Source organism: Oncorhynchus mykiss, chromosome 9 (genome assembly GCF_057628025.1).
Source record: "Oncorhynchus mykiss isolate SJ-2025 chromosome 9, ASM5762802v1, whole genome shotgun sequence".
Lineage (NCBI taxonomy): Eukaryota > Metazoa > Chordata > Actinopteri > Salmoniformes > Salmonidae > Oncorhynchus > Oncorhynchus mykiss.
In genome coordinates, this window is record NC_143030.1 from 17,140,790 (window position 1) to 17,154,191 (window position 13,402).

At 41.7% G+C, this 13,402-nt stretch overlaps 1 protein-coding gene across 1 annotated transcript; it reads right to left on the bottom strand.

Moving 5' to 3' along the window:
- Window positions 1-1,541: 1,541 nt before the first annotated feature.
- On the bottom strand, window positions 1,542-6,846 carry si:ch211-63p21.8 (kelch-like protein 33). Its single transcript, XM_021614779.3, has 5 exons — window positions 5,401-6,846; window positions 4,549-5,159; window positions 4,012-4,349; window positions 3,611-3,781; window positions 1,542-3,105 (listed from the first exon to the last, which is right to left on the bottom strand). The coding sequence occupies exons 1-5, from the start codon at window positions 6,254-6,256 to the stop codon at window positions 2,577-2,579; spliced, it is 2,505 nt and encodes an 834-aa protein (XP_021470454.3). The 5' UTR covers window positions 6,257-6,846; the 3' UTR covers window positions 1,542-2,576.
- Between the last annotated feature and the right edge of the window lie 6,556 nt (window positions 6,847-13,402).

The window sequence follows — 13,402 nt, forward strand, 5'->3', positions numbered from 1 at the left end:
AGTATAGTGCATTAAAAAATACATCTAGATTGTGAAATAGGTCTACTGTATGGATTCCATGTTTAAAGTAATTGTCCATTGTTTCCAGATTTATATGAAATATGATCTATTGTTAATTATAATCTGAGTGAAATCGTTTTAATGTATTAAGTAGAGTATGTTAAAAAGCAGCTTTTCTGTGTTGGAATGATTGCAGCATACCCCAAAAACAATGGCGAGGGTGTATAGCAGTCATAACAAATATTCATGCAAGTAAACCACTGATTGGCCAGCTCATCCTCTTCGAAGAAATAGCAAGCATTTTTTGTATCTGTTTAAAATACAGGTTTGAGGTGGCTTTAAAAAGACAATTCTCCAATGTACAGTATTGTGACACCACACTTTCTGCACTGTTGTTAAAATCATTTGTTATATTTAGTATAGTATACTGTGTTAAGCATCCTAAATTCTGTGTTAAGCATCCTAAATAATGCCATGGATTCCGTCTTTGAAAAATAGGACAGAAAAAAGGGAAGCATGAAGTAAGATGTCAACCTGGTATGCCAACAAAAAACACACACACACACAGAGCAAAAGCAGCAAGAAACAAAATTTAGGAATACTTCCTCCTGATAAAATTAGCATTCAAAGAATTGATGATAAAAAAGGTTATCAATAATTAAATGAAGAAAGCGTATGTTTAAAGAGCAGGTTTTTCCCTGAGGCTACTGAAGCTAATGACTTACCGCTCCACCGGTTTTGCTGAAAATAGTAGAGGAAAAATAAAGAATTCAGCACAATTTGGTGAAAGCCCTGAAACCTAAAGAAAGACTCCTTTTTACCATCACTAGTGTTGTGTTAAATAATTATATTTAAATGATAACATATTCGCTTAGGATCTCACTTGGTGAAGAAACTGGATGTGGACTGAAACTGGATGAATGGAACAACAATGTCCAGTGTCACTAACAAATACAGTCACAGTCCTTCACTCGAAAGGCAAGGCACACTGGGAAATATGCAAATAAGTCTTTACACTAAGCAGTGTGTTAATTTTACACTGAAAAGTGTGAACCCATATAGATACTGGAATCTGAGGTGCAGTTAACTTTAACTCTAATGAATGTACCCTTTGCAGCAGAAGTAACTCTGGGTCTTCCTTTCCTTTGGCGGTCCTGATGAGAGCCAGTTTTATCATAGCGCTTGATGGTTTTTGCGACTGCACTTGAAGAAACTTTCAAAGTTCTTGAAATGTTCCGCATTGACTGACCTTCATGTCTTAAAGTAATGATGGATTGTCATCAAGACAAAGGGTGGCTACTTTGAAGAATCTCAAATATAAGATTTGTTTAACATTTTTTTGGTTACTATATGATTCCATATGTGTTATTTCATAGTTTTGATGTCTTCACTATTATTCTATAATGTAGAAAATAGCAAAAATAAAGAAAAACCCTTGAATAAGTGGGTGTGTCCAAACTTTTGACTGGTACTGTATATCATTTCATGAAACAAATAACACTCTTTGTAAGGATGTCATAAGTTAAGTAATACTATCAACACACATACATTCACTTTTATTTTGTTTTCTACAAACAGTAAAAAAATATATAATAATCCACAGCACCCGACAAACAACACTTTGCAAAACAAAATGCCCACTACACAACACATCCCAAAGTGATCAACATATGGTCACCAAATTTTTAAATGTTATAATATATAAAATCCAATGGTACAGTATGTAGCTAGATAGTTCAGTCCTCCAGTTTGCTATTAATGGTGAATATGAGGCTTTTCAATCGATGGCTATACAGACCTTGACAACAAAGCTTTCTCTGAGATGAATCCCAAATATTGACATATCCCAACAGACAGAACCGTGGAGATGGAGGGAAAAACATTCCCAGTGACAAGGAAATAGGACATACAGTACATGACCCCAAAATGGTGTCAGTTTATCACAGGACCACAGCATATGTAATAGTATTCTTCTGTGCATCTCCAACAGAGATGTGACATTTCTGGGTGCATTATACTGTATGTGTTATGGCAGGAGTGTAAAAAGTCCTATGAATGATCTTAAATGGCAGTAATTTATGTCTTAGGTTGTAGGAGCAGGTATGAACATTTTTTAATCCAAATATTTCTTGTAACTGACTGATTAGTAGATATCCATCATAGAATGTTAAAAATTCATGATGGCACTTTGGAACCAGGACTTTAAGGTGCTGTCATTAAACACCCGAGGTAAGGTAGGGTTATACCAAATACGAATGGAATTGGCCGTTTTTCAATGAAAACAATATATCAATGACATAAAGAATTAGGCTATGATTTCTGGCATACAATATGTTTTTTTTCGCACCTGTAGATTCACAAATGCCAGCATAGCTCTTTCTCTGTGTTTCAGTCAGATTTATTTTATTTTATATATGGCAAACCCAGCCCTCTTTCTCACCATGTGACCCTCCCTCTCTCATTGTTTTATTGTCTCAAGTGGGCAAGCAGGTGGGGCATTAAAGTAGTCCTTTTCAGTTCATAAAAAACAACTTAAATGTAACGTGGAACTTTATCACCCTCGAAAGTTCCCTCTCTCATTGTCTCAAGTGGGCGGGTAGGCGGAGCAAACAGGCTCTTATGTCAGTGTTAGGTCCGGGCATCTTGCCTATATTCTCCCAACGTTGGGTAATGGGTTCATATCGGTGAACCAGTCTGGTCTCCCTGTAGTCCTCTTGGCAGTATCCTCCCAGCACATAGATCTTCCCCTCCAGAACCACAGAGGCTGCTCCAACATGGGGGATGGCCAGGGGCGTGAGGGCGCTCCAGGAGTCACTAACAGGGTCGTAGACCTCACAGGCCAGCTGGTCAGTGTAGAACGTACGTAGGTTACACACCCCTCCAACCACGCAGAGACCACCACCACCATGATGCAGGACCTCCATACAGTGCTGGGCCCGATCCTGGCTCATCTCTGCCAGGTACGTAGTTCCTCTCTCAGGGTGGTACAGGAACATGGACGTCAGACACTGGTACCTGCAGTCGAACCCCCCTGAGATGAAGATCTCTCCATCCAACAATGTGGCAGCGTGCCCACTCAGGGCCTGGTCCAGAGGCTTGGCAAAGCTGGAGATTGGCAATGGTTGGTAAGAGGTTCGAAATGGTACTGATTTAGAACAATCACGAATGGTTCAAATTGAGAGCACTATTGTTGAATTGAGTCAAAATTATATGCTGCTTTTACATTATTCTGCATGTGTCCGAAATGTAAAACATTCATCCCGTACACTGTAAACCAACTCAAGCACAGCGCCTTACTCTTAAATACCACTAGATGTCACCGTGATGATATTTGTTCGGTTCAGACGCCAGAGAGTCACAATACATTCTTCTTCTAACTCCACAGGTTCTTTCTTTACCTCACAAATCATTTGATCCTTACAAATAAAAACCCTGCAGGAGTTGAGTAAACAATGCTGAATAGTCTTGACAGGGGCTTTTGTTTTGACATTTTGGGTCAAATAATTTGTGAGCTGAGGAAAACACTTGCAACAGATCCAAGTTTTGAAAAGTCTGTTTAATATACTTTCCTGTTTAATAATATTCTGTCTTTCATGAGATTCTATCTTACCTCCAGGTGTCAGATACGGGGCTGTAGTCCTCCACACTGTCCAGGTTGGTATTCATGTCCATGTCTCCTCCGATGGCGTAGAGACGATCACCCCACACCACCACTGAGAAGTTACTCCTGTACTCCTGCATGTCAGCCAACCTCTGCCAGCTGTCCTGCATGGGGTCATACCTGTATGTGTGATCGAGTGTGTGTGTGTGTGTGTGTGTGTGTGTGTGTGTGTGTGTGTGTGTGTGTGTGTGTGTGTGTGTGTGTGTGTGTGTGTGTGTGTGTGTGTGTGTGTGTGTGAGAGATAAAGATAAAGAGATAACATTTTCCTCAATGATAATAAACATACATTTTCTACATCAGAAAAAAGCCATATGTATTGTTAAAACAACTGGTCTTTGACCCCTTTATACCTGTATACTGATTTCAGCGTATCAGTCTTTGTGTAGAACTCACACCCTCCGATCACGTACAGCCGCCCCTCCATCACCCCCACCCCGTGTCTAAACCTGGGCTTCTCTGGTGTCTCTCCCAGAATCCTCCAGTCCATGGCCTTCACCAGGCCTGTTCCGGTGCGGAGGGAGTTAGCGAACCACAGCTGCCTGCTGGGAAGCCGTTTACCCAAGTCAGGATCCAGCTGGTCGCCTCCGACCAGAACCAGGGCGTCTTTGGGCCGTCGGACCCGGCACTGGTCCAGGGTCTCGGGAAGACTGAAGCCAAACTCTTTGAGGGCTGAGCCGTACAGATCCACCTGTAGTAATAATAACAATTATACATTTTATTTATAATCAGCTTTTTATAAAACCAAATTGCTGTCTGCATGATGTGTATTATACACTATCTGTTATGTCTTAATATACAGCAGAATTCCTCAAGACTATTTCCCTATACAATTATAGTTGATCTTGTTATATTGTATTGAGATACAGTTGTATCATATCGTATTGTACCTCTGTGTCGCTGCTGCACTCCATGCGCAGGTTGATTGCCCTGACCTCTCTGAACTCCTTAAAGGTCATGAGCTGGAAGCGGACTCCTGTCATCAGCTCCTGGGCCTGGGCTAGCCTCTCTGCCGAGTTGGCCTCTACCCAGACCACCACAGCCCTGAACACGGCCAGCTCTGAGGGCGCGCAGAGGCCGTCAGAGTGGAGAAAATCCAGCAGTTTATCAGCCGGAAGGTCCAGGAATTTCAGGCTGGTAGACACTTCTTGAAAGTTCCTCAGAACAAAGTCCTCGGCCTCCTCGAGGAGTCCCGGCATCCCATAAGCCAGGGCAAAGGAGGCCACATCCAGACATGAGTGGGCATCCATTTCCCGTTCCAGGAAATCAAGGCACAGCAAGAGGGTGGGCTGGAACTGGAGCTGCAGGGCGGTGCAGGTGATCTCAAAGACACACCCCCAGCTGAGGGAGAGGGACCCGCTGTAGGAACAGCCAATCAGAGCCTCAAGCTCAGATGCCTCCAGGAAGGGAAGGGCCACACAAGGCTGCTGTGATTCCCTCATCCCGCTGGTAAACATTCCCCGGAAGTAGTCACTACTGGCCGCCAGGAGCACTCTGTGGACTTGTTTTAGGAGAGGGAGGAAAATTCATCATCTGATTTCAGCATCAGCTGTATCATCAAAACTTCTATATAATCATTATTATTACCATCATCACCATTGTTATCATCAAATTACTCCTAAACAGAATACTGAGTCTACTCCAGCTTGATCCCCGGCAAACACCCATAAAACCACAAACATTGTCTCCTCTATCGTTGCTTCAGTACATAGTCATGCCAGCTTTCATTTCAGTCTACTCACCATGGAATGATGTTCCTCCAACATCCAGCTCCACATCACAGCCCACTCTCTCTGCCCACAGCTCTCTGATGGACTGAAGACTGACCTTCATCTGTTCTTCAGCAGAGATCTTCTTCTCTTCTGCCCTCTTCTCTACTCCCTTCTTCATTTTCTCCTCCTCTTCACTGCAGAGTTCTAGTACTCTGGGGGCCCCTAGTGTTGTAGCTGCAGTCTGTATCTGGGCCAGTGTGTGTCTGTTCAGAGCTGCTAAGCCCCCAGTGTAGGCAAACTCCACTACCCCTGCCAGCCCCACAAGCCCCACTTCAGGACCCAGACTGATGAATATCTCTGTCTTTATGTCCATGTCAACATCTCTCCTCCCCCTCCTCTTCTCCATCTCTTCATCCCTCTCTTGCAGTCTCTGGTGAACAAGGGTACTCACAGCAGCCAGGACAGGGGAGTGTGCATAAAGATGCTGCCCAGCCTCAGTGCTCAGAGTCAGGTCAGTGAGGAGAGAGGAGTCCCTGAGCTGCTCCAGACCCTGGAATACCTCTTTAGGATAGGTATGTCTGTAGAATGTACGAACCTTCTCTTCATCTCCCAGTCCTTCCCTCCTCTCCTCTGACACTTCCTCTTCTTCTTCCTCTTCTCCCTGGCTTGCCATGCTGTCGTTCCTTTTCTTGACCCTTGCTCCCTCTTTCTCCTTTCTCCTCGTCACGCCCATCCGGTTGTTGTTGTAGGCCACAATCCACCTCAGCTTTCGATCGTCCGCTTCTACCTCTTCTCCTCCTTCCTCAATCACCCTTCTCCTCCTTTCCTTCTCTTTCCTCCACCGTTCCTCCCATTCCATGGGCAGGTAACGTCTGGTAAACTCCATGGCTGTTTATGGCTCAAACTTTAGGACTCAGTTAGAGATCGTTCCAACTGCTCTTTAGACAACCTCTCTCTCACAGATTATGTAGGCTATGTATATATTATGCTAACTATCTACTGCTATACACATAGCCCAGATCTAAACGTTCTCCCCTTCTCTCTCAACCACACTATCTCTTTCTTTATCCACTCAGACACTTTATGTGCATCTCTCTCTCATTTTTCCTCTCTCTCTGTCTCTTTCTCAGACTCCTACACTCTTTCTGATTTTGATCTCACACACGTTCACAGGCTAGGCTTCAGACGTAAACAAGGATTCTATTCATAGCTACTAGGTCAAGGGGATTCTGTTTTAATAAACACTGGGTCTGCTTACAGGATCATATGAAGTGTAGTCAGGCTGTTGGAAAGTATGGTGGGTCAAGAGAAAGTCACCAAAAGAGACAAGAAAGTGACCAAACTGTGTGTTAGGTCACGTAAAAGTGTAGTGGATCACATGAAAGTTGGTCACAAAAGGTGTAGAAGGCCTAAGTGACATGAAAGTGTTGTTGGTCACAATATCCTTTTGTAAGGCCTTAGCTGGGTTACAATGAGAATGCATCCCAGATTTATCAGGCTTGGTCAATGGCTCCTACCTGTAAATGCAGTATAAAATATACTATAAATGAAGCACTTTGAGGTTAATGCCCTGGCCAAGGAGGTACTGTGTAGATATTACTTATTTTTATGTAGATCTTCCTTAAACAACCAGTACTTCATGGGACATACTGTTCATTGTTAATCATTGTTAGGCCCATATGCAAACAAAATATTGGTGAGTGTTGTATACATTGTCAGTAAGGGCAAGTCAAATTCTCTGAATATGTAAGACATTTGAGATGTCACTGAAACGCAGCCTGTTACAATACACACAGGTGAGGTTTTCAGACTTCCATTCAGTTCACAGATTATACAGACAAAATCACAAACACACATCCCTCTCTCTAAGTGATTCAGGCTCTGAACACTCTTTCTATTTGACTTTGGGCACACTCATTTACGGGCTAGGGGTTCAGGCGTAAACAAGAATCTATTCATAGCTACTAGGTCAAGGGGATTCTGTTTGGATATACTCGTGGTCTGGACCAGCATACAGTATCGTTACGATCTAAAACTAGAGACGAAAACATTAGGACTTATGAAGTGTGGGCCAGCCAGTGGGCCAGGAGAAATGATTGTAGGTCACAAGAACATTCTCTAACAGAAATGTGAGATAGGTCACAAGAACATTCTCTAACAGAAATGTGAGATAGGTCACAATAACATTCTCTAACAGAAATGTGTGATAGGTCACAAGAACATTCTCTAACAGAAATGTGTGATAGGTCACAAGAACATTCTCTAACAGAAATGTGAGATAGGTCACAAGAACATTCTCTAACAGAAATGTGAGATAGGTCACAAGAAAATGTCGTGGGTAAAAAAAAAAGGGTGCTGTATGCCTGGTCACCATTGTCTCGTGTCAGAGTGTCGGCTGTCTGCACTGCTCTGTCTGATAACTCGTGAACCCCCATGGGATAGCTAAAAATAAGTTCAGCTGCAATGTGCTGTCCTAACTTTCGAAAATGTTACCAAGGTGACATCATCCTCAAAAGAGTCAGAGTTAATCTTACCAAAAACAATAAACCTGTAGCTAATATTGACGTTTTTTTTTATCCAGTTCTACATCTTGCTAAGGTGTTTTGTGGTTCTAGAATAAGTATTTATGAAATTGAAAATGTGCATGAATTATCAAACATTTTTAGGGGTCTGAAATGTGAATGAAATTGTCTTTGCTTGCTGTTTGCTTGCTGGCTGAACCAATCTCAAATCAATCCATATGAAATGAAAGGCAGGGAAGCTAACATCGCTTGTTCAAACATTCACCGCTGAGTACTCCCTCTTGCAAGCTAGTTAGTGTGATGAAGTTCTAACTAATGTACAAATGCGTTTTCATGATATCTGTTCTGCTGTGATTAGTGCGACTAGTTCTACAGCACATCTGACTGCTCTCTGTGATGTCTTCACGGTGGCCAAAGTAACGTGGCACTATGACAGCTGGCAAATTCAAGTTACATGCTGATTTCTGAGAACAGTACTAGAACTTCACCAACAGGCTGGCAATCTAGCTTTCCTATGGCGATTCAAAGAAGCATGCATTAAGCAGCTAACTGGAGCATGGTTTGCTGTTGTACTTGCCAGTGCGTCATAGCTAAGGAGAGCAGAGTGATTTTCAGAATTATGAACTAGTGTTAGGGGGATGTACCCAAATCTCAAATTTTAGAGATGAGTTCCACATCCTAAAAGAAAGATTGGTTGACGGACGAGCGTAGTCTAGGAGTGACGCGATCTGACATGAGACAAAAACATATAGTTGGTCACAATACATTTTTGAAAGGTCTAAGCTGGGTCACAATGTGTGTGCCAATGATGTGGCAGCATCGTCTCTGAATGCATTCTATTGTCCTTAGAGAGAAACTTTGGATGACCGACCCACTCTGGCGAGGCATACTCCATGATTGGGCAGATTAAGGTCATGTATACCTGTAGTAGGACTTCAGTTGGGAGGCCAGCTCACCTTGCTACACTTATGTAGTTCCTTGTGGGTTGAACCTTTTTTAAGATATACCCGTCATGCTCAACCCAGGACAGGTCAGCTGACATCATTACACCCAGCAGTCGGAAGGACTCCACAAGCCTGGTCAGCAGCCCTTCTGAAGCTGATGACCGTATCCTTGGTTTTCTTTTCATTCACATGCAGGTTGTTGGTTTTTCACACTCAGCCACTGCATTGAAGGCTGCTTGTGTTTGGCAAGGTAGCTTGCCTGGGGACAACTCTGTGAGTGTGAAGTCACAACTTTGGGGAATGTATGAATGTGTCCCATGAAAGATAAAGCGATTTATCAGGCCTGATCAATGGCTCCTTCCTGTAAATCAGTGAAGCAGTTGAAGGTTAATGCCAAGGAGATATTGAGGAGAAAAGGCTTATTTTTCTGCATAACTTCCTTGAGAATATTGTCTGCACGTGTAATCATAAAATTGTGAATTCAGAAATGATAAGATAGTCTGACAATGCCATCTATTTTTCTCTGGCTTACTTAAATACACCTTTGGACTGCAGTGGACAAAGTACAGTCTTTATTCACAAGCTACAGAAATACAATCTTTATTCACAAGATAGAGACAGTCTCACACTAAAAACAAAGGGGTGGGTGGGGCAGGTGCTTAAAAGCTAATGTGTTAAAATGTATTGGTATATACAGTACCAGTCAAAAGTTTGGACACACCTTATATATATATATATATATATATATATATATATATATATATATATATATATTTACGAGGGTACTTATATGAGGGCAAAATACCCAAGACATTATCTGTGCTCATGGCAGGTATGACCTAATATTTAACTATGGGTTGTGTACAGTATATACAGTGGTCATGCTCTGCAAGTCAACACAGAATGAACTTTCAAGTATCTAGGCCTGCTCTTAAAGTTTACTCGTCTGTAGAATGGGGGGACTGACGCTGATCCTGCTGCTGCTGTGTCTGTCTGGGACTCTGGAAACCAATGACTTTGTTGCTATCCTCACAAGTTTGCTGAGCACCAACCTTTGTTTGTCTACAGAGACACCAGGTGGCCTTCTCAGCTGCACTGTGAATTAATGGCGGACATATAGTGCCATATAACCCTGGCACCACTTTAGAAAGATATATTCATCAATGTTGAAAATGCCTACAACTCAAACACAGGTAGCCATGGTCAAGCCATCTAATGCAACGCTTGTCATTTTAACAAATTGACAATTGACAAAAACTTTCATTGATTCATTTGTTTTTCAGGCATCTTTTTGACGCCTGGGAGAGGAATCTATGTCTTCGGATTCTCTGCTTTCAATCATGCCAGTGCACACACCACTGCTGTGAGTTTATGTCATAACGGGCAAACAATAGTCTCTATACATGACCAGAAGTCACGGACCACAGGTGACACTTCATTCAACAGTGCCTCCATTCTGAGGGAAGAGGGAGACCAGGTCTACATGCGTCTGTGGGCAAACATGAGGGTCTTTGATGACCACCTCATTTACAATACCTTCAGTGGTCACCTCCTTTATCTTATGTAAAAACCAATGTACTTAAAGATAATAGTAATATTCAACATGTAACACTACATCTTATTGTCAGAATTATATGTACACGGGTATAATTTTTATTTACTGTAATTGATTTAGAATTGATCAATAGTCTTAACAATGTATTAGCTTTAATTCCATAAAAATAGTATGAATAAATGCAACATGTAAACTAAACTGTATAACCAACCAAATAAAAAGATAATTTCTAACAACTCTCAGGCCACGTGAGTCAAGCTTCCCTTGTGTACACAAATGCAATTATTGTTTTGTTTATACCTCTCCCCATCAATGTCTTTGGATAATATTTAACCCAGACATGCTTATAAACAAGAGGTAGGCTACACGCAGACACATCACAGAGGAAAAAGCTTGAGAAATCAACACAGACCTGCAGGTCATATAGTCGTAGATATATCTACTACTGAAGTACACGTTTAAGTACTGATCTGTAGAATGGGGGGACTGACTCTGACCCTGCTGCTGCTGTGTCTGTCTGGGACTCTCAGTGAAGATGCTGGAGAAGACAACCTCAATGACATCATGGTACAGATTCAGTCTGAACAGGGACAGGACATAGAGAATGAATACAAGGCTCATAACCAACACTCTGAACAGGAACAGGACATAGAGAATGAATACAAGGCTCATAACCAACACTCTGAACAGGAACAGGACATAGAGAATGAATACAAGGCTCATAACCAACACTCTGAACAGGGACAGGATATAGAGAATTAATACAAAACTCACAACCAACACTCTGAACAGGGACAGGACATGGAGAATGAATACAAGACTCACAACCAACACTCTGAACAGGGACAGGACATGGAGAATGAATACAAGGCTCATAACCAACACTCTGAACAGGGACAGGACATGGAGAATGAATACAAGGCTCATAACCAACAGGTAGAGACTGCAGCCACTACAACAACCCAATCAGGATGTGAGCCTACCATCCACACTGTGATGAGAGAACTGGGGGCAATAGAGGAGCGACTGGGAGCAACAGTTAGGTCATTGGAAGGCATGAGAAACAGGCTGGAAGCCAGTGAGAGCCAAGTTAGGTTGTTAAACGCCACAGTGAATGAACTGAAGAGATTCAATGAAGGTAAAGAGTATGATGTATGGTTCACTGAGAGACATTAGTGCATAGTCATTGAGTAACTTAATAAAAGTATTCCAATTGTTCATTGTTTTAGCGTGTTATAAGTGTACTTAAAACCTCTTTGCGCACCGATCCCTTTAGTGGGATCATTTTCGTCAACATCCGCTGAATTGCAGAGCGCCAAATTCAAATTAAATTACTAAAAATATTTAATTTTCATGAAATCACAAGTGCAATTTACCAAAACACAGTTTAGCTTGTTGTTAAACTTCTTACGGAAGTGGTTCCTGCACAGGAACACATCAGCGGAAATTTCAGAGCGCCACCTATAGTACTATAGTATAGTACTCGATAAATCTCAAACTTTCATTAAAACACACCCGCAAGATACTCAATTAAAGCTACACTCGTTGTGAATCTAGCCAACATGTCAGATTTGTAAAATGCTTTTCGGCGAAAGCATGAGAAGCTATTATCTGATAGCATGCACCCCCCAAAATACCTGAACGAGACCTAAACAAAAGATTTTGCGGTAGCCGGCGCTACACAAAACGCAGAAATAAAATATAAAACATTAATTACCTTTGACGAGCTTCTTTGTTGGCACTCCTATATGTCCCATAAACATCACAATTGGGTCTTTTTCCCGATTAAATCCATCAAAGTATGCCAAAAATGTCCATTTATGAAGGCCGTCTGATCCAAGGAAAATGCACCTTTACACGACGCAACGTCACTTTTAAAAATTAACAAAGTTACCTATAAACTTTTACAAATCACTTCAAACTACTTTTGTAAACCAACTTTAGTTATTAATAAACGTTAATAATCGATAAAATTGATCACGGGGCGATCTGTATTCGATAGCAGCAAGTCTTGAAATCATCCATTTTTTTCACTTTCATAATTTCCTGGGTGCACCCCAAGACAGGAAGTGCCTATACGTCATCCCACCAAGGATAAACGTGCAAAGAAATGCCAGTATTGGCGACATCGTGTGGACGCTGTAGGCGTTCTATCGCCTTAGACAATTCAAAGACTGTCGGATGATTTTCTTTTGTGTGTTTTCCCTGGGATTTTTACTCCTGAACACGTTCTGTTATAGCCATAGGCATGATTTAACCAGTTTTAGAAACTTCAGAGTGTTTTCTATACACGCATACTTATTGTATGCATATACTATATTCCTGGCATGAGTAGCAGGACGTAGAAATGTTGCGCGATTTGTAAAAAAAAGCTGCGAAAATTCGCAGCATCCTTAACAGGTCCACCTGGCGTGTCAGATTTCAAAAAAGCTTTACAGCGAAAGCAAACCAAGTGTTTATGTTAGGACAGCTCTCTTTTGATCCACTTTTTGTTATGCTGTTGTGCCAATCAAGTTGTGTTAACGTAAACTGAACAGTAATTATTGTCAATTATCAAAACGTAACAGTAAAACTAATGTTGTCATGTCATGTTAAATCCTAGACAGGCCCCAGGTGGCATTCTCAGCTACTTTAGGAATTTCTGGAACCATTGGACCTGTCAGCAATGAAATCACTCTGGTCTTCCAGCGTGTTCTATCAAACATTGGAAATGCCTACAATCCAACCACAGGTATTTCCCTCAATGTCAAAAAATGGGATTCACATTTTTACACACAATGCTCATGCTTACGTTAGTTAGTATGCTGTGTGTAGCTATTACTTTACGTTACATGTTCTTACTTCGTATCCACTAAATTAACAATAATGCTGAATAATTTATATTTTTCCTCTGATTGGAGGCATCTTTACAGCACCAGTGAGAGGACTCTACCATTTCACCTTCACAGCTTTTGACTGGGGATGGACTACAATGACAGGGGCAAGCTTACGTCGTAATGGACAGCTAATGG